General features: G+C 31.0%; 1 protein-coding gene across 1 annotated transcript in view; it reads left to right on the top strand.

Moving 5' to 3' along the window:
• LOC107439832 (1-phosphatidylinositol 4,5-bisphosphate phosphodiesterase epsilon-1) overlaps positions 1-23227 on the top strand; it is a gene marked incomplete in the record, with an annotated part of 220854 nt that overhangs the window by 73111 nt on the left and 124516 nt on the right. The window contains 2 exon segments of the mRNA XM_071187233.1: positions 2519-2582; positions 13771-13964. Of these exon segments, the coding sequence (XP_071043334.1) occupies positions 2519-2582; positions 13771-13964 (258 nt within the window).

The following is a 23227-nucleotide window of genomic DNA, read 5'->3' as shown; positions in this document are numbered from 1 at the left end:
AATGCAAAGTCTTCGAAATAATCTAAACATTTTTTTGTATACTTCTTTAGTTACACTTATTAATATCTTACAGACAGCAGTATAGTTTATTGACATTTGCTCGAGAAGAAAAATAAAATGGAAATTCACCAAATCTTGAATGCCAGGAAAATGACATACTAGCTTAGAAGTTTAAAAAACAGTCATTTTAAGTTAATAGTAAGCAACTCAACTTAGGCCTTTATGTTAGATGGACCATAAATTGCTTAAATTAATTCTTTATATCCACTATAGGAAGAATAAAAAAAAATTTTGTTGCTGACATGTACAGAATAAAATTGTGTATAATAATCAATCATTAGATAAATAAATAACTTCCATTACACTCAAGCATATTATAATCATACATAAACTTGGTAATAGGTTAATATTTGCTTTCCCTCCTTGCAGTATTAGCAGTTTAAAAAAATCTGGTAACACTTCAATGTTCTGGCATTCATAAGCCAGGAAATTGACAGCCAGGATAATGACAAATTCGCCATTTTATAGCATATAACTTTACTTTAATTTAATATTTTGGCCCAAGACGTTTATATTCTGCAGAAAACAACAGGATTTCTTAAAATAACTCAGATAAATCTATGTAGTTTATGTTATTAATGACAGGAAAATGACAACACAAAAACCTACTCACCCTGAAGAATTTTTTGAAGTAGAATTGGTTCTTTATTCATGCAACAAGACATGTTCATATAGGAGGGTATTTAATCAATTTATTAACATAAGATATTGATCGCTGGCTCTATCTATTTTGGTTATAAACCACTAAATACCACCGGAAAATGACAGATTTTCTAGAGACAAACAAATTATTGACAGAAAAAAAATTTGTAAACGAATTTTTTGTAAATAATAACCCCTGCGTATATTCTAGAAATGCTTACACCGGTTGAGATAAAAAAAACTAGATATTGAAAAATTTATGGGAAGTTTTGAAGCTAGTCATTACTGGAAACATTGTTTGGGACATGCCAGGAAAATGACATTTTGAAGTTCAATTAAATTTTTTAACTATACAAAACAGTCAATGCTAGTGCAAAGTCATTTTAAAATGCTAACCGCAATGCTATTTATTAATTTTTTGAAAAAAGTTCTTTTAGTATTATAGTTATAGATCTTAGAGCAAGGGACAATGAATTGTCATATTTCGTGAGAATTACCCATATATATATATAACGGTCGTTGAACTGCCGACCCAAATTTCAACTTCGTTGCCTTGTAATTTTGAACCCAATCCAGAAGGCAAGGGAACTCCCGGATCAAGTATAAAGAGAATTTTACCTTCGTCGAGGACTTTTTGCTAGAACTAGCCCGCATGTGCGTTACATGGAGAGGAAGACTACGAAACCCTCCCTCAGTTAGCCCGACGGTAAGGGGACCCATGATCCGTCTACCACTGTGGTCGGGGCAAGTCGAATCATTGCTGGGACTCGGTTCACCTCAATGTAAGGCCATCACAGCTCATGAGTTGCAGATTAGTGTAATCAATTATTGGTGTTAAGATTTAACTTTGAAGTGTTAAAGACAAGGTTCGGTTTTAACTGGAAATTAAGTAATTCACAATTGTTTAGAGCTTTTCAACTCGAATAGATATTACACCTCAGTTTTCAAAGCGTTTAATAATAAGTGCTGAAATAAAATCAAATAAATCATCGATTCAAACATTGTCGAAAATGTTAAAAAAATTTTCTCGACAGAAAAGTCGATTAAACTAGTATCAGGTTAGAGCAAATATGATTTTAAAAATTGCCCACCTGTTTCATTGAAATTCCTTTGATAAATATATTTATTTAAGCCAGTTATTTTTTTCCTGAAATAAGGTTTCCCTTTGATTTCTTTTTATTTTTCCATCTATCTCAGTGGGGCAATTTTCTGATTCGCTAGATTTTACAAATTGAATTTTTTTTTTTTAAATAAAACTTCTCTTTTAGTCTGTTGAATAGTTTTATGCTCGGAAAATAAAAACAAAAATTCTTTTCAGTGATAAAATTTTCTTTCGTTCATCCAGATCTAACTTTTGCTGTGATTGGCTAAGTTCGTCGCGAAAAATAAAAATAATGTGAGTGTTGCTATTTTGTTTTTAGAAATGGAGGTACAACAAGATGTTTGGAAACGGAATCCTTTTAAAAGCTTGTTTCTCAGATCTTTAGAAATGATTAAAAAAAATCAATAAGTAAAATCGGCGGAATGATAGGTGTTCAAGGCCACTTTACTTTAGCTTGAAGCAACACTTGCATTCAATATTTATTACACTATATATATGAAATATTGAGGATATAAAATGTTTTTTTAAAGTCTCATTTTGAGGTTGTGGTGAAACGATATTCTGGTAAAACACTTTTCAAAAACCAACTTTCAAGAGGGCTCTTAATAGAAAGTGTCAAATTTTAAAAAAAAAATTATTTCTCTTTTTCATCTTTGTGTGATTAAATATTTATAGCGAATTATTCATTATTAATGCAAAAATATATTTTTTCAGATTGAAAGTGTTGATCAAAGGCGACGAAGTAATACTAAGTTTAAATTAAAAGGCTGTACTTCAAGTAAGAATGTTTTTTTATTTATTGAAAAAAGAATTGTTGAATAAACACTAATGCACATTTTTAAAAATTGAAGGAATTGATTTTCTTCTGGGAGTTTTGCTAACAATGCTTTTCATGAATGTTTTTATAATTTTTGTCAAAAATGAATGGGAAAAAGTATACTCCTTAGGGACCGTTGATACATATTGAAGCAAGGAGGAAACAAAAACGATCAAAAATTTGTAATATTTGAAAATTTGAAAATTTGTTCCAGTAAAGAAGATGGGCGGTATAAAAACATAAAACTAAGTTTGATGACTTCATAAGACTTCGAGATGTTTCGAATAACCACTTTTCAATTTTTCTTTGTTTCCTCTGGCAATCAAACAGGTTTTGTAGATAGTGTTTTGCTTTAATGTTAATTAGCGACCCTTGACGTGCATATTTGCTTTTACTTCAGATTTGACTATACTCTTTTTAAACAGACTAAACATCACAAGTTTGCGTGATTTTCCTACTCTCCACATTTCCCCCCTCTTCGTCACCAGTTTACTTGACTTTTCCACTCTCCACATTTTTTTTCTCTTCACTTCCATTGTTCGAGAAAATCTCGTTTTGTTCTCACGGTATTACGGTTCAGTTAAAAGATGAATATATTTTAAAAAATCTAGACTTACCTAAAGGATGGAAGGAGAGAGGGAAACGTAAGAAGAGTGGGAAACCTAGAGACGAATATTCTATTTACAAAAAGTATAGTCATTTAAAACTGTGATAATTAGGGAACATCCGATAGAAGGGAACACTTTGCTTTTCGAATTGATTGTAAAAGTCTATTCTAAAACATAACGCTATAATGACTGAAAAGCTTTTGTCTCGATACACATTGTGTGCGTCTCTCAGGGATTATTTTATTTTATTTTCTAATCCTTTCATTAATAATAAGCCTATTTTATTTATGCTGAAAAATTATACCATTTTATAATTTTTAAAATTTTATTGCATTGCAAATGAATCAGATTTTTAAATACCTTTTATTAATTGAATACTTATGAATTTTAAAATCGTTATTAAAAAATTCATTTTGATGTCATAAATGAAGTGTTCGAAATAAAAAGTAGTTTATAATATTTGAGAAGAATTATTTTAATTTTTTCTTATTGTAGCTATTTTTTTCCTTAAACAGGCAAAATCACTAGATTTTTTTTTTCTAAGACCCAGCGACCCATATTTTGGACAATATTTGGTATAATGTTGAAGAAATATTATTTTATTTCCTGTTTCGTGTATGCCTTCACGAATCAATTGCCTATATAAAAATGTTTTATTCTTGTTTATCTAATTTTATAATTAAAATTTATAAGATAAATCTCGTAACAGAGTGTAAGGTGTAAAAAATAAAAAAAGGACAACCCTGAATAACTTTTGATCCCTAATGATCAAACGTTGTAGGACTCAATCATGTTTTTCGAATCTCTGTTGGCAAGGAAAATAAAAAAGCCTCAGTTTAAGTACCTTACACTTGAAGCAATGTGATGACTACGTATATCCTCATGCCGTGGTGAATTATCCCGACTTTAGAATGAACAAATACAGAGCCGGATTATACCTTTCGTAGGCTCTATGCATAGCCCTTTTTTGGCCCTTCCCCCACTCCTCCCCTCTTTTCAAAATATATGCTAAAATTTTCTTGCATATTTTTTCACATTTTTTTAAACATTTTTATTAATATGGATTTTAATTTACAAATTTGTTTATCGAACTTTATCTGCAATACCGACATACTGCCGATATTGCAGTTGATATCGATAATACCGTTATGATTTGTTCGCTCGATAACTATGTAAACGTCAACAATACAACAACAAACCAGCAAAGAAAACAGTGAAATTGAAAGTGATATTTGTCGATTCTTGAATCAAATGCAGAAGGAGAAAGATCTTTCTCCAGATTAAAATTGATAAAAAATTATTTGCGTTCAACAATGAATCAAGATCGTTTGGCATCGCAAGAACGTTTGGCATCGTCTATTGAATACGACATTTTGCTTAGTTTGGAATTCGACAGCATAATACAAGATTTCGTTGAATCCAAAAATCGCAAAAAAGTAATATAATAAGATTCTGCAAAATAATTTATTACCGAAAAATATTATATTTTTATTTGTATCTTCATAATTTTGTGCAAAATACACTTGTTGTTTTTAAAGCTAAATTATTTTTGTCAACAAATTTTTTTCTCCCAAGTTTTTCGTAGGGCCCTGAATTTCGTAAGGCCTAGGCACGTGCCTAGTGTGCCTATAGGTTAATCTGGCCCTGAACAAATAGCTTAAATATATTTAAAGTTATTTAAATTTTTAAAAATCTCCAATTAGGCGACATTTTTCCATCTAGATGAAAATTATCAAAATCACTGTCACTATTTTTGCAAACTTTTATGAGCCAGCATTGGAGTAAGTTTATTAGACCAAAAACGCTTTTCGTTTTCCAAAAACTGTTTTGCGCCTTTTTCAAAACAAGTATATACACAGATAGCTTTAAATAGGCTAAACTTGACCTAACAGTGATGAGATCGCAACAAATCATCATTTTATATGACGACAGAGCCATCGAAAAACAACTGTTCGAGGGGGTGATCTCAATAATGTTAATTAATTAGTGAAGACGATATTCTAAGTAACGAAATCAGACACAAAAACGTACTTTCTCTGAGTAAACATACTTCTTTTTCAACGGATTCGCTCATCTGACCCCTAAAATATGGGAAGTAATCTCAATCTGAAAAATATGCTTACAACAGTTTCTTCAGGAGAGTGCTCCAAAGTTTGGCTCTAAGTTAATTATACTTTTTGCGAATTACACTCGGGAACTCTTTAAACGAATTGAAAAATTTTTGCACACAGTTATAAAATTCGTTTATCGAAAGCCAATTTCATGGAAAATATAATAAAAGTTACATAAAAATAGTCATTTTAGTAAATATTTCTTATTTTTTATTAGTCTATTTAATAATGGCTAAAAACGTTTTGAATAGTAAATAATAGACAATTTTAAAAGAAAGACAATTTTAAATGGCAAAATACAAAATTTATGCGAAATTAATCGAGTAGTTTCATCGAATTTTGAAGAAGTCGTATGTTTAAAATTCGCAGGAACTATTCGACCGATTTCGCATAAATTTCGTATTTTGCCATTTAAAACCTCATTTTATGCGATATCGGTCGAATAGTTCCTGAGAAATTGAATTTTAAATATACGACTTTTTCGAAATTGGATAAAACTTTGTATTTTGCCATTCAAAATTTCATTTTTTTGAATGATGTAAAAACTTATATATCTCACAATTTAAAAGTTTGTGGAATATTATTAAATAAAATAATAAAAATTAATAAATACTTTCTAAAAGTTAATTTTTGCATGTGTAAACAAATTTTATAATTGAATGCAGTTCTTCCTAATTCACTTAAAAAGTTCACGAGATATGGCGAAATATGCAAAAAATTTAATTAACATGAAGAGACTTTGGATTGCTCTCCTGACCAAACTATTGGGACCAAATGTCCCAGATTGCGGCTACCCCTTATATTACCCTTCAAAAACCCTTCAAAACCCGAATATTACCCTTCAAAAATCCGAATGCGTCGAAAAAAAGCATGTTTATTCAGAGAAAGTGTTCTTTTTTGTTTGATTTCGTAACTTAAAATATCGTTTGCCCTAATTAAATAGCATATTTCATGTCACCTCCTCAAACCATTAAGATTGTATTCTACAACATGAAGATCCGATGATTAGACCAAAAGTTATTCAGAGTGATCAGTTTTTTGTGTGCACTGTTCTTTAAAGTAAGTCACCTTGTGTGCTGCTTTGAATATTTTTTTAAAATAATTATTTATATATGGCAATAAATTATTGGACTATTCTGAAATTTGTATTCAATCTTTTCAAAGACACATTTCTAAAATGCTCGTTGAAATATATTCGTAAATACATTCAGCGCCTGCCATTGGAAAAAAAAATATTCGTAAATACTAAGAAAAACGCTGAACCTTCAACGCATTCCCAGAAAATGGTTTTATATCACTTTTATTTTCGTTTCATATGAGTTTGAAACGGTTTCCACGACCGATTTCTGTTTGAAGCTAAACTTCTAAAAAATTATATTACAGTATTTTAGACATTTTTTCAGTTTTGTCTCAAACATCTGAAAGATGCTCATGCACAAAGCTTTATCTGCACTAAAATTCATAAAAAAGTTTTGAAGGATATTCTTATTTTATTTTATAATCGTCGTTGAACAGCTCACCCAATTTTTTGGGCTTTTGAGTACTAATGTTCAACTCCATCGCTTTGAAATTTTGAACCCAAATCAGACGGCAAGGGAACCCCTGGATCAAATATTGGGAGAAGTTTGCCTTCGTGGAGGACGTTTTAATGGAACTAACCCGCACTACATCCAGAGGAAAAACACGAAATTTTTTCACGGTTAGTGTGACGGTAAGGGGACTCTAACCCATGATCATTGAGGATAGTCAGCACTGTTGTCGATCAGGATTCGTATCGACCAGCCATCACTGGGATATTAACCCGGATCCCCTCATAGGAAGGCGAACTTTCTATCCCATGAGCTAAAATAAAAAAAGTATTTGCCATGAATCATCAATATCAATCTTGATATAAAAATAAATTTAATAAAACTTTCAGAAGACCTGACATCAACGATAAGAAATCGCCTTATTTTATGGGATTGGCCCGCTTTTTTCAGTTGTCATTTGTTTAGTGAATATTTTGGTAAATATATTCACGATATATATTTATTTTAATAATAAATTCATCGACTCGGACCTTAAAAGTACTTCGATCCTGTAAGATCATTTGATTTTTTTCAAAAAAAAATTATTACAACAGCGATTGAAATTGATGGAATAAATTCAAAATGGAAATTAACATTATTATTAATAAAATAATATTACTATAATTATAATCATAAAGATGCACTAAATCTAAGAAATCTAAGAAAATACGACACTTTTCGGAAAAGGAAATTTAAAATCTTCGGAATAGTTTAATTTAAAAAAAATCATTTATGAGACTTATATTAATACCTTATAGAGAGCAGATGTTTAATCGGGAAATATTTAAAATCAAAGTTAATAAAATGTTTAGTGCTAGGAAAATGACAAAGAAGTATAGAATTAGAATTAGCAAATTCATGATCATCGCACATAGAACATATATAATTATAGGAGACAATGAAAACAATTTTCAACTATATAATACACACTTATATTGGATTTTTTCGAATATAACATCTTTGTGAAATTATAACAATTTTAGTAAAAAACGCTGAGATTTGAGGATATTGTATTGCAGACACGTTTCTACATTGTTAAAAAAAAGGTTCAACGTTTCACCCGAAAATTGGTTCCAATATAATAAAACACTCGGTGAGAAGTTCTACCAATGTTTTGGTGCAGTAAGAAATATTACTTTTATAGTTAAACATTGAAATAAATCCAAGGTTTTTCTTTATACCCATTTTTCTGTGAAAGGTCGAACCAGGTTCAAGGTTTGACTAACAGACAAACCTTGAATCTGGTTCGTACGGAATTTTCGGTGAAAGATTGAACCAAGTCTTATGTTTTTGTTGCGGCTAATTTAAACGGTGAGAGGTTGAATCAATAGGTTGACGTTGCAGTCAAGGTGCGTGGTATGATCATGAGAGTGTAATAAGATATATGACTGATGTCTCCCCAAACCATAACTCCAGGAGTAGGTTCAGTGTGTCTAGGCCGGAGACAGGTCAATAGCAGGTGCTCACCTGTCCTCCTTTTAACCAATATACGGGTATCACTGGTACTAAGACATTCCCGTTCTTTTACTTTATAACTGTTTGTAGCTATTTAAATAGAATTATAAATTATTTTCAGCTTTTTAACAAATGATAAAGTTATTTAGATGAAAAATGTAGATTAAATGGGCAACTTCAAAGTTAGAGCATTCAAGTAATCCAATGTCAAGTTTAAACTTGTTCTTAGTTTAATTCACCTAATTTTATCTTTCGTATTTAATTTTTGTTTATAAAATATACTTTTTTAAAGTTTAAAACTCAAAAACAAGACTATTTCTACCTTATCGTCAGTTTCCTGGCATTTGAGGGCCATTTGTAATTGTATATCTCTTTATCTTCTATTTTTGGGCCCTTTTAATTTCAGTAGTTAACCGCTCCTTTAAGAGCTCACATTATATAATATATTAATAATTTATAGTAAGCAGGAAAATAACAGCCTTAAACGCTTTTTAAAACCGCTTTTAATTGATTTTTTACTGAAACTCTCCTTTCGGTTTCTACTGGCAGACATATATTGGGAGATTTAATGTCATAGAATATTTTTTCAGAACAATTCATAATCTAATATTCCTCTAGTGCTAAGTGAGATATTATTATATTCCGGTCAGTAAAATAATTCATTTAGTGGCTGAAAGTCCTTCATTAGAAAGCTTACTGGAAAACTAACTGTATTCTTACTCACGAAACATATGGATGCATCCAAGTTTTCGTGGCCAGTATTTCGATGAAATTTGTTTCAAGATTTGGGGATTTTTATTTCGGGGTTTTTATGTGCAGGTAAATTGAATTCATAGTTAAAATTTTGAAATACACTAAAAATACGCAAAATAACAAAATGGCGAGCAAAAAAAAAATTTTGTAGTGCGCTTAAATAATTAAATATAGCAATTAAAATTCAATAATTTTCGTAATTTTGTATTAAAAATGAAAATCAAATTGTATTTCCGAAGTAATATTACAAAATAACGCGAAAACATGAAGAAAAAACATAATTTTTGTTTTTCGGTAGATTTAGTCCACCTTTGCAAAGTGGGGCAGGTTTTTTCGAAAGAAGAAACATCAAAGAAGACAACAAAAAAAAAAGTTTAGCTAATTACGGAACTTTTTAGAACTAATTTTCGAAAGTCATTCAAGCATTGCAAAATGTCAAATGATAAGATATAAACTATAAGTTTGTCAAGAGTATTATCTAATCCAACAAATTGAAAAGTTGTATTATTATTTAACACTAATTACTCTGATAAAATTGTAACAGTAAGGTGAAATTCCCATATATATTTCTGAAATAAAAATTTAAAAGTTACATTTAAAACAATTTTTTTAACACATTTTTCATTAAATTGTACTCTTGTTGGTCCAAAAAGTAAATTATAATGTTTGGAATGATTATGAATACTTAATTTGGGATATATTAAAACTGCCTACACATATTTTAGTTGAAAAATTAATTATTTACTCTTGGCCAAAGATCATAGTCTTCTGGCCCACAGTGGAATGAAGTGCGAGAATAACGTGGGTCGGAAAAATAATTTTCTGTTTCGGATCACTCAGTAAAGACAAGTTGCCTAATGTTATAAAAATAAAAACGACTAACAAAATAAAAATCAGTTCATATCGTCCATTCGCGCATCCTACTCAAAATTAAGAAAATCTTGAAAAAATAGCGGCTTTTTAATTTCTTTACGTTGGCTAAAACTTTTGAAACAAACTTGCTTTTTATGCTCGTTTTGATAATTTTAAAATCATAGAAAATTAATTTCTGATCAATAATTTAATTTTCCAATGTGCAACTCTTTGCTAGTTTTTCTAGATTAGAACTACTCAGAGCAGACCACGTGACATCACTTTTATGAGGCATTGTTTCAAATAAATTTCTGGAAACGCGATATCTTTCAAAACAAGTAACTCATCGAAGGTAGTTTTTTAAAAGACTTACCTGTCTAGTGCAGGCAGTTCATGCAATATATAAAAATTCCCATAGAATGGGCAAAAAAAAAGTGTAGTTTCGAAACGCTTTATGGCGGAAAAGTTGTCTTTTGTAATAAGAATAAAAATAGCATGAAGGATTTAAAATCAACCAATATTTTCCGTTCTCACATTCTACTTAAAAATAATGAAAACTTTAAAAAAAATCCCACATATTTGAATTTTAAATTGGCTAAAACTTGAAATAACTAAGCTTTACTTTCTTATGCTTGTTTGCTATTATTATATTAAGCTGTAGGTAATAGCTGTAAATATAATGTAAATACCACACTAAAAAGGACGATTGGTTGGGTAGGTTGTAAGTTGAACTTGACTTGCAAACGTGGCTTGCATTTTCACGTGGGAAGCTCTGGGTAGTATGCTCTGGATAAGCTGGGTTCCTTTGTGTCACACATCGCTCTGACACAAAGGAAATAAAGAAAAATTAGTAAACTTTTCTTGGATCTAAGTTTAATACCTTGGATTTTCAAACCCATCTGACAAGTATAAAAAACTAAGCTTGATTTTTTCAAAAGTTTTATCAAATTTTAAAATAAAAATAAAAATGTGGAATTTTTTCAAGTTTTCTTTAATTTTAAGTAGAATGCGCGAACAGAAGATATTAGACGATTTTAAAATTCTTCATGTCATCTTTATCCTTGTTACAAAAGGCAACTTTTCCACTCTAAAGCATCTTGATCCACTCTATTGGTTATTTAAGATATTGCATGAACTGCCTGCTTACTCGCTGGATGAGTTAGTCTTTTAAAAAGCTACCATCGATAAGTTTTATGTTTTCAAATATATCATAGAGGTTTTCGTTTCTAGAAATTTTTTGAAATAATGACAAGACTTTATAAAAATGGTGATTAAGTATTCTTCCTTTTAATTAGTTTCTCAGCTATATAAAGAAGCATTTTACAAGCTTTACTATAACAGAATATTTATATTAGAGGAAATATTATAAAGTTAAAATTTCTTAATGATTTACATTTTAAATCAGTCACTAGACACTACCTTTCTTTTTATGCTTAATGTTGATTTTTAAACTATTTTAACAAATCTCTGGGTTTTATCCTTTACCTAAATTTCCAATAATTTGTAGAACAGAGCATTGGTGTTAAGAAAAGTAGACATGAATTGTTTATTTAAGGTGGAAAGTTTTCTTTTGGAGGTTCCATTGTAGAGCTTCTATTAACTGCCATTTCTTTTAAGCAAATGTTTTTTTTTCTTTGAAAATATTGGTTGACTCGTAATTTCCCCTCTCACTTGAAGTGCTTCTCTTTGATATTTCTAGAAGATTTTTCCTTCAAGGTCTTATTTTGGAGATTTTCGGAATCTTTTGATGAATGGAGTTATTTTAGGCTCATGATTTTTATGTACTGAAATTCTGATGGCTTCGTTTCTTGCAATCGTTTTTGTTTCTTATTTGGCTTTGTTTCTTTGTTTTGTTATTCTCGTTTATGTACCTTACAAGCGAGAGGCAAAGCATTTTCCCAACTTATTTCCTTTTTTCCTGACTTCCATTCTTATATTTCAAGGTTCAATAAAAATTATATATATATATATATATNTATATATATATATTATCACCCACTTCATGCGCACCTCATCATGCCTACCATTGCGCACCTCCTAACCCTTTAACTAAACAGTGGTTAGATGAGATATTCTAGTTGTTCCCGGGCAGCTAAAGTGTTTGGAGTCAGACGGCCTCATCATTCGTGTTAATTGATTTGTGTTCTGTCCTTTGTGATTTATAAGATCTAACTTGAAGAAAAAACAAGTCATTTCCATCCATAGACGAAGCCGAGGTAGCTTGGTTTCTCTTGGATGATTGGTTCTCGAGGTTGGTTGGTTCTTTATTTAACATCTTAGAATGATTTCTTTATGGAAAAGATTTCCCCTATCAGGGTCTTGCTATTTGGGCCGCAGTTTTGCTAGCTGTTACCTCATGAAAAAACGATGGTTTTTCGATAACTTTTTAACCAGGGATTCTGAAAGGGAATATCCTTCACTTAATCAAACGTCATCCGAATGGGATCTTTGATTTATTTTAACAGATGATGCTATGCAGACTTTAAAGAAATTTTGGCATTTCCTTAATCAACATATTTCCAACAATAACCCATTAACTTCAGAAAATTATTTTTTAATTCGCATATTCACTTTTTATGGCTCTTTATGAAAGAGCGATTTCTACGTCTTCAAATAATTAAGAGAATGTATTTTTATCTATGAATTAATGTAGAAAGACTCGTATGAGACTCTATATTACACACACGCACCATATATATATATATATAACTCACAATTTGCTAAGAGGTTCTTACTGACGTTTCAACATCATCGACAAATCAAAATACATTGATACAATAGTTAGGAGATCACCAAAATATGAGATTGATTTTTTTCGTTAATGTAATTTAAACAAGTGTAAACCAAATAATAAATACGAAAACACATGTAAAATATAGAAATGTATAAAAAGTCGGAGAAAAAAAGCATGTTTCCTACAATAAATGGTTTAAAAATATATATCAATAACTATCCCTGTTTATAAAATACCTATCTCATTACTTGATTAGCTTGGTTTTGCCTGACTTGAATACGAGCATAGAAGCAACGGTTAAATTAAGTTGAATAACTCAATTTTTTTTATCTTATTTTGAATATAACTTTTTAATTGAATGGTTTTTATGGAATTTAATATCATTAATTTTATTTTAATTAAATGCTGCAGGAGTTGATTATTTGTTAAATTTCCAAGTGTTCACACTGAAGTTTAGGGACTAATTTAATTTATTGGTTGCCAGGAATTTGCTTGAATTAGATTCGCACATGATAACTATTATATTAAACCAGATTATTCAAACANTGATTTTTCCTTAATTTATGATAACCAGTGTATTATATTAAACCAGATTATTCAAACATTTTTACTAGGAATACTCGCATTAATATTTCATTTCAATTCAATGTTTTTCCTTGGAATTTAACTACATTTGTTGTACAATCATTGTTTCAAACGAATTTTGGAATTGATGGTCCATTTGTCTTAAGATAAAAAAATAATGCTGCGAATTTCTTTAATTCTATTAATTTGGCTAAAAATATTATTTATTTAGACGCTATTAAAAATATTACAAACCCATTCAGTTAGTTCCCTGATTAATACTCATTCAATTTGGAAAAAAAATTGTTTATTTAGATGCTATTAGAATATTACAAACCCATTCAATTAGTTACCCCATTAATACCCATTCAATTTGGCCAAAAATATTATTTCCTTAAATGCTATTTAAAATGTTACAAACCCATTCAATTAGTTTATTTAGATTAAACCTATAAAATAATTATTTAATTTTGAGTGTAATTTAAAATGTTATTTGATTTTTAGACGGATCATGTCGAATAACTCAAGCTAAAGTAAATTTGGAGGTTTTGACAAAGATGGCTACAAACGCAGAATGTCTTGCCACACTAATATCGAACTTTCATCTTCATTTACCTTCTATTATTGAACTTTCGGACAATGTAGGTGGTCATTCTCTTGAAAAACCTCTAGCTGTATTTCTTGAGCAACTTTTACAGGTACGTAAAAGATTTTAAAATACTCCAAATTTACAATTTATATTATAACCGTCGTTGAATTTTTTGGGTTTACGAGTACTAAAGTTCAACTCCGTAGCCTTGTAAGTGTGAACCAATTCAGAAGACAAGGAAACTCCTGGATCAGTAACCCTAGAGGTATGATTTGTTATGGGAATATGGAGGATTTTCTGACTTGACAGATTTAGCATGCATCAGCTACCATTTACCACATGAGAAGTCTTCGGTCGGCGGGGTTGGAATCCACGTACTCTTGAACATGGGCTCAGTGCCCTACAAACTAAGCTATCCCTGCCCAAGCAAAATTTATTAATTATTTTGAAAAGATTGCTATGTCAAATTGGCATTGATAATGTGCTGTTCTCTTTAAAAATTATATCAGTTTAATAATCAGTTCGATTCAGGCTGCTGAGCCCAAATTTACTGTAACTAAACATTCCTCAAATTTTACAACATATCTTTTAAATAATTAATATATATACAAGGATTAATTTGAAGTGGGCGAAATGAAATTTTTAAATTTTTATATTTGCTTTAGTTATACATTTCCTATAATATACATTATTCATCAATAAGCGATCCAATGAGCCGAACCTGGTTCGAATCCCAGTCGATACGAATTCCGCATCCGGCTTGCACCTACCACAGTGCTAGCGTGAAATATCCTCAGTGGTAGACGAATCATGGGTTACAATCCCCTTGCCGTCAGGCTAACCGTGGGAAGTTCTCGTGGTCCTCCTCTCCATGTAACGCAAATGCGGGTTAGCTCAACACCTCCTAGAAGTAGAAAGGCCTCATCACGGATCAAATTAGTAGTCCGATGTGACGAAGTTAACTGCGCAAAAGACGAAAAATAAGAAAGATGTCATTACGTTAGGGGTACTGAGCTGCGCAGTGGTTGAAAATTCAAAATATGTCATTACGTTTGGACTANAAAATATCCTCAGTGGTAGACGAATCATGGGTTACTGTCTCCTTGCCGTGAGGCTAACCGTGGTAAGTTCTCGTGGTCCTCCTCTCCATGTAACGCAAATGCGGGTTAGCTCCATCAAAGAGTCCGCCACAAAGGCAAATTTCTCCCAATACTCGATCTAAGAGTTTATCTGATCTTCTGTATTGAGTTCAAAATCACAAGGCTACGGAGTTGAACATTAGTAGTCGTAAAGCCACAAAGTTGGGTCAGCTGTTCAACGCCGGTTATAAAATAATATAAAATATAAAACAAAATGAAAAATCATTAAGAGAATATTAAATTCCAAAGGAAAATCTGAAATAAACACGCACTGTTTTGCTATTTAGTCAGCAAATGTTTCGCCCGAATCAAACTTTTTCAGGCCCAAACATTGTTTTCGAAAAAGGAAAATATATGAATCCTTCTTGGTAAAGTAAAAATTTCATTTTCTTTTAAAATTGGACAAAGTAGGTGGTCATTCTATTGAAAATCCTCTAGCTGTATTTCTTGAGCAGCTTTTACAGGTACGTAAAGCTTTTTAAAATACTCCAAATTTACAATTTTATTTTATTTTTGTGATCGTCGTTGAACAGCCGACCCATTTTTTTGGGATTACGGCTACTAATGTTCAACCCCGTAACCTCGTAATTTTGAACCCAATTCAGAAGACAAGAGAAATCCTGGATCGAGTATTGGGAGGAATTTCCCTTCGTGGAGGTCTTTTTGATGGAATTAACCAGCATTTGCATTACATGGAGAGGATGACCACGAGAACCTCCCACGGTTATCCTGACGACAAGGGAACTCTGACCCATGATCCGTTTACCACTGAGGATATTTCACGTCAGCACTGTGGTCGGAGCAAGCCGGATGCGTAATTCGAATCGACCAGCCATCACTGGGATTCGAACCCAGTTCATCTCATTGGATGGCGAGCACTCTATCCCCTAAACCATCGCGGTTCCAGAAATTTGCAATTTATACCAATCATTAAAAGAATATTAAATTCCAAAGAAAATCTGAAATAAACATGCTCTGTCTTGCTATTTAGTCAGAAAATGCTTCACCCGAATCGAATTTTTCAGGCTCAAACATTGTTTTCGAAAAATGAAAATATATGAATACATCTTGGTAATGTAAAAATGTCATTTTCTTCCAAAATTGTAAAAAAAAAAAAAAATTTTAAAGATTGAAAATTTTCAGAAACTCTATTGCCCATTCGCAAGACTTGCCTGACAAGGAAAAAAAAAAAAAAAAGCAGATTTTAAACTGAAAATTGGCAACGAAAAATTCAAAAATAATTAAGGGGGAAAATTGAAGCTAGAAAAACCGGGTAAGCTAGAGAGTATCAGGTTCTAATTTGCCTGCCGTGTTAAGTCTCTCCAATTTGCCAACAGATTAAACATTTAACTGCTCTAAAAACGATCAGTTTGGCCTATATTTTTTCCCTGTATCAAAAATTCATCTAAAATTTATAATCCATGAATAATTTTTAATTTATAAACATTTTTATAATCCCTGATAATGCAGCGTTAAAGTCGTTTTACAAATATTAAAAAATTGAATCACAAAGTCCCGCAGTGAACTGATCGTTAAGACACGGTTCTCAGCAGATCACCGAAGTCAAGCATCACTGGCTACGGTCAGTGTGCGGGTGGGTGACCACTTGGATCAGTCTGCGTAGGGNCAGTTTGGCAATATTTTTTCCCTGTACCAAAAATTCATGTAGAATTTATAATCCATGAATAATTTTTAATTTATGAAAATTTTTATAATCCCTGATAATGCTGCGTTAAAGTCGTTTTACAAATATTAAAAAATTGAATCACAAACGCTTTTCAATTTTACATGGGAGTAGCTTTCATTCGCAATCTCATTTTGCGCCATTTTCACAATTAGCATACACTGTAAAAAATGTAACTTAGCACCCAAAATGATGGCAACTACTTTACATCAAAGTAGTGTTGTAAATAAAACGCTTCCTTGGCCGAGTGATATCACCCACCAAACGCAATGTGAAGCGTGGAGGTGACGGGTTTGAATCCAGTCGTAACCCTGGATGTATTCATCGTGATGTCCTTCTCTAAATTGTTCTATCTGTCCTTCTACTTGACAAAGGTTTATAAGCCGAAATTGAGCAGGCAAGCCTGCAAATGCATGTAATTTTAATAAAGAATTAAAGCCAGACACTGAAAAAACAGTATTGTAATATTTCTTCAAATTCAATGTTGATTAACCCTAAAAATTGCGTAAAGGAGAAATTTTTTCAAGTTAACAACAAATTAAACTTTCGCATATAATTTAAATGGCACGTGAAAGCTCTAAACACCTATAATGTTAAAATAAAATAGTTTACACCAAGATCACGTGCCCTTCTCACACCAAACGGTAAAGGGGCCTCCCTGGCCGAGCGGTATCATCGGTCCAAACGCTCTGTTAAGCGTGGAGGTAGCGGGTTCGAATCCCGCCGTAACCCTGGATGTATTCTTTGTGATGTCTTTCTCTGAATTATTCTATCTGTATTTTCTACTTCACAATGACTTATAAGCCTATGTTGAGCACACAAGTCAGCAAATGTATGTAATTTCAATAAATCAATAAATCAATCAACCAAACGGTAAATATTTCAGTTTCCGAAAACTCCAACATTATTGGACATAATTCGTAATTGTGTCAAATCGACTGTTGGCGAGTGTTTGTTTTCAATACTGCTTTTCGTCTTCAGAAACTCAAGTGTGCAGTTAAAATATGCACAGTAAAACATTTTCTTGGGCACCATCTTTTTGGGTAAGTTGAAGTTAGTTAAATGCATTTTTACTGCAGTTATCGGGTAAAAAATTATGTCAAATTAACAAAATAATAATTCTTTAAAAGAATTAGTGTAAAAAATAGGACTGAAAATGTTTTTTAAGGTAAATACTTCTGCAATGGAGCATTTAAATTGATTCTAATTCGTATGAAAATATGCGTTTTCAAGTAAATAACTAAATAGAAAGAATAAATACTAATAAAACTAAACTATAATAGAGAAAAAGTAAATAAAAAATGTACTCAGCAAAAATGTTTTGTTTACCTCAACACCAAAAATGATGGCAAATTTTTGTATGTATGTATGATTTCAGTTGTGTAATAAAAATATTTATTTTTGTTTGATTTTCATGTGTTTGTAAACTTTATTAAATCTTAAGCCTAGTTCGAATTCAGCTCTATGTGATACGCGTATATTTGATTTACCAACCAATTTTATTTTAAGAATCAATGTATACATGCAGCATAAATTACTGATGCCCACTTAATATTGAAACTTTTCTTACTGAAATTATAAATTTAAAATTTTTATTTTATTTTAAATTTATTAAAATTATATTAAGTGTCAAATTCTTTCTGAAGCAGTCTTGCACTTAATTTCTCCTATGCATCATTAAATCAGACTTTACTTTAGTGTGGTGTAGAAATTGAGAATATAATCATCTAGTGGCATTAGTTGATTCATAAGATAATGATTTGATGTTGTACTGTCCGCTAAAAAAAGATATCACCCTGAATAACTTTCGTTCTAATGATCGGATTTTCACGAACTAGGTGCCAATCTTAATGGTTTCTAGGGGTGACTTCAAATATGCTAATTGTTTATTGCTAACTATTAATTAAGTTACGAAATCGGACACAAAAACGTACTTTCTCTGAATAAACACATATTTTTTTCCTCACATATTTGGATTTTTAATCTTCAATCTGGGTTATGTGGTCTCCATAGTTTGGTCAGGAGAGCCTTTCAAAGTTTGGACCCCTGAATGTTAATTTCACTTTTTGCGTTTTTAGTCATATTTTAAAAACTGATTATGCAATTCAAAAAAAAACTTGCCCCCTCTCATAAAGCTCATTTACCCAAAGATAATTTCATGCAAAACATTTTTTTAATAACTATTTATTATTTTTTAATATTTAATTAAATTGAGGATGAAAAAATTTTGAATAATAAGGTATGCATTTTTTTATATTATTAATCTGCGTATTTTTCAATTTAAAAATCTAAAATTTCAACTGTTTTTATTCAGTAACAGCTGAGAAAAATTAAAATTAATTATTTTTAAAAAAAATAATTTGGCTACAATGAAGAAATATTTAAATGGGGTGATTAATATTAAAATGTGATTAACTGATGAGGAACTTGAATTCGCGAGCGTAGCGTAAAATTCCATTCATATTTCTTTCGTTGATTACCGATAGTTAATCTTTTTATTTTTAATTTCTTGAGACAATAAAATACAATGTTTCTTTTTTAGTCGTCTAAAAATTTATTTGCAATTTAGTAAAGAAATTTGAATGAAAAATTTTACTGAATAAAAACATTTTATTCAACGAATGTCTAGTTTTATAAAAGCATGCTTCAGACAGAATATGATTATGCACCAGATTGTGCCTATTTAATGCGATAATATTTTATTTTTTAATTTGTTTTCTCAATAATTGATACACTTTGAATAATATACATGAGTATGCATAGATTTGGAATAATATATTTATCAATTTCTTCAATATGTATTTTATAATTATTAATACGAAAACGTAGTCAACATTTTTGAGCATCTTAAAATTTCTCAACATCTTATATATTGTCTTAATCTTAAAATAAATATTTTAATCACCTGTCCGGGAATGTTTCGCAGGACTATTTTACCAACGATTTATTCTTTACGCTACTACGTATATTATTTCTTGATTAATATACTAATCAATTTTAGTACTTTAATTTAGGTTTTCTTTAAAGTAAAGTTCCTTTTTATATTATTGTCAAGTTTTTTTAAAAAGAAAACTTAGAATTATTGTCTGATAGCTAAGAATAAAACCTTGTTAAGAAATTAAAAACATTCTGCTGTTTAAAATAATTTGATGCAAAACAGCTGATTGCTTACAAAGCACACTATTTTTTTCTAAAACAAAATTCTTGATTGTCTTTCTTAGTTTTGTTTTTTGTTTCTTATGACTTAAACATAGATCATCTAAAATAATGGTGATGTTTTATAAGTCACTAAAAAGAGTATAAAGATACCAAACATAAAAAGCTGTCGAATACGTAGCCAAAATTTTTAAGTGTCTTAAAATATCTCAGTATCTTAAATGTCGTAATAACATCTTAGTTGTGAAATTACATTTTTAATTAGTATCTGACCACTTGTGAATCACAGAACTATCCAACTAATTACTTCATTATATCTTTTACTCTTTCTTTATGATACTATGTAGATTTTTTTCCGGATAATATACTAAACTATTTTGTTTAATTTTTGACTTTAGCACGATTTCCAAGATATTATTATAGTATAATTTGTTGTTAGGAAAATGCCTTATTCTGTTAAGCAGCAAATACTAAAAATTGAAATTTGTAAAAAAGATTCCGAAGACGAGCCACTTTTAGAATCATCTGATTTAAAAAAAATGCAATAAAAAATACGCAATTTTCGAACTTATTTTGATTAAAAGAAAAAAAAACGCGGTGAGAAGGTTAACATACTTTTTACAGAAACTGTGAAAGTCAATTTTTCCTATATTTCGTCATAAGAGGATAAGAATGATATTGCTCCAACGCAACGACTCAATAATTTCGTTATTTCCAGAAGGAAATCTGTTTGATCGAAACATATTATTCGTTGAAAACTAAAACGAGAAAAAAATTAACTTTTATTATTCATCTAAGCTTATTCAATTTATTTAATGATAGCTGTATCAAAGTAAGGGATATGCCATGGAAGCCCCGTTTACTTTTATACTATAAATACTATAAATAATATAGCTTGAATAACTTATTTTAAGCAAATTATTTAATAATTTTAAGCAAATAAGTGTGTAAAAATAAACTTGATCAAAATGCTCCTAAGGTATATCCTAAAATATATGTAGAATGTAGATGTGCTTTATGTCAGATGTGTTTAATGTAGATGTGTTTTCTAGACTATCGTCAAATATATAAACCTTTATTGCGACCCAATTTAAGAACAAAATTTTTTCAAAATTGTGTCTACCCCCTCCCTATTTCAAGGGTCAGGATTTCAAATATGTAAAAAAAAAAATCATGTTTATTCAGAGATAGTACGTTTTTGTGTCTGATTTCGTAACTTAACTAATAGTAGCACTAATTAATTGACATATTTAAGGTCACCCCCAGAAACCATTAAGATTGACACTTAGTTCGTAAAAATCCGATTATTGGAGCGAAAGCTATTCAGGGTGATATATTTTTTTTCTTTTTTTTTGCGGACTGAACACTAGCCAATCTAAAACTAAATAGACAAAATTAATTGTTTTACATAGGAGTCTAGCACTTAATATCCAATGCATCATTAAAAACCTGACTTGAATGAAGAATTGAGATTGAATGAAGAATTGACCTGAATTGAGAATATAATCATCTTGTGGCATTAGTTGATTCATAAGATAATGATTTGATGTTGTACTCTAACCAGTTTAAAACTAAATGAACGGAACTAAAATATATATGTTATCTTAGTGTGTATCTTAGTGTAACTAATAAAACTTAGTGTAATTTCTCAAAAATTTTCGTTATAAAAGGATAAACACGAGGCAAAAGATTATACTATCTAATTAAAAGACAGCATCAACAATTAATGCCTTGCACCGATTTCTAAAAATAGGGAGACTAATGGTAAATACATGCAATAGTTTGGGGATTATTTCATTGCAGTTCTCCATGCCCCCCCCCTTTTCAAATTTTGTATGAGAAAATAGAAGCATATTGAACTGTTTTTCATTTTCAGTTTTTGTAACAATATTTCATGGTAAAAAATGAGTGATTATTAATTACCAAGAAAAAAAAGATATTTGATTTATTACCAATTCATTCCATCTAAATTTTTTATAATATTAATATGATTTATCAGGTCATCAAGAAAACGTCTAGTAACTTTTTTGAAAGGTTACACTTTTAACCTGTCTAAACAAATTATTGTAAATATTAAAAATAACCTTTTTTTCTTTTTTGAAAATTGATTTTGTAGAAATGGAATGGTCAGAAATTCGTTCTACACTGTAAAAAATCTCGGTAAATCCTTAAGCAGTATTTGGTGCATAGTTTCTTATTATCCCAAACTTTAGTTAAATGAAAGACCATTTTATTTCAGTTACACCATAAATTGTGAAGTATGATCGAGAAATATTTCTACGGTGCAACTGACTGCACCAAAATTTGGTAGAAGAATTAAAACTTTGACGGTGACTGTAAACTAAACGATATTTGTTTACGACGCTATGTTTTCCTTACAACTCGAACTCGGTGTATCGGGACGACTCATGCATGTTGCTTCCCCTTATTTAGTTAGGTAAATGGTTTATTTGCATGAATGAAAGTTCATTTCTTTTATGCTGCCTTTTGAAATTTGGTTGGTAGTATAAATGGTTAGAGGTATGTCATAAAATAACTGTTGTTGTTGCTTATCCCCTTGGTCTAGAGCCCTAGACCAAGTCCAGAAGATCATGTCGCATCAGCAAGTCATGGACAGTCTCACCATCACTCATCAGTTGCCTCACAGAGGCAACAATGCAATCCAAAAGATGAGAAGCGATGGACAAGCAATGACAATAGGCATAAGTCTTTTCTTTCACTCTGAAGGACAAACACTTTATATGGCCGGTCCTAAGTCTTGACGAAGCTGTTTGAGCAAATCTAGGACAAGTGCACTGCAGGGATAATCCGGGGCATTTGGCGGCATACCAATCTTGATGTGATGGGTGCTTCCACGCTGAATTTACCCTAGCTAACTTCAGGGAGTGAACCTTAGACACTAGTAGTTTAGAGGAAGGGGGAGTAGCAAGTTCACTCCCTTCCTTGGCAAGCCGATCTGCAATCTCATTCCCATAAATACCCACATGGGAGGGGATCTACTGCAAGTGCACCGATCTGATCTGAGACAAAGTAGTCAATTTGATAACGATTTCCTGTCCCAAATTTCCCAAGCTACTTGGCCAGTTCTTCAAATATTAAATTGAACTCTTGCTATCTGTTAATATCCATATGTCAGGTACGCCAGAGTCCATGGCTATAGACTCAAGGCCTCATTTATGGCAATTAACTCTGATCGAAAGACCGAGGCATGGTCCAGGTTTCTAAGTCGGCGGTTGAGCTCTCCTTCGCCTGTTCACGTAAAAACACCACTGCTCGTTCTACCGGAATCAGACTTGCTTCCGTCCGTATAGACGACCAAGGCTCCGGGAGGGATGTTATTGATTACTTCTAGAGCCAGCTGACGTAGCAACTCCGGATGTTCAATTTGCTTGG

This window comes from Parasteatoda tepidariorum, chromosome X1 (assembly GCF_043381705.1).
Source record: "Parasteatoda tepidariorum isolate YZ-2023 chromosome X1, CAS_Ptep_4.0, whole genome shotgun sequence".
NCBI lineage: Eukaryota > Metazoa > Arthropoda > Arachnida > Araneae > Theridiidae > Parasteatoda > Parasteatoda tepidariorum.
Note: the sequence above shows the minus strand (reverse complement) of the source record. Positions and strands in the feature narration are given on the sequence as shown.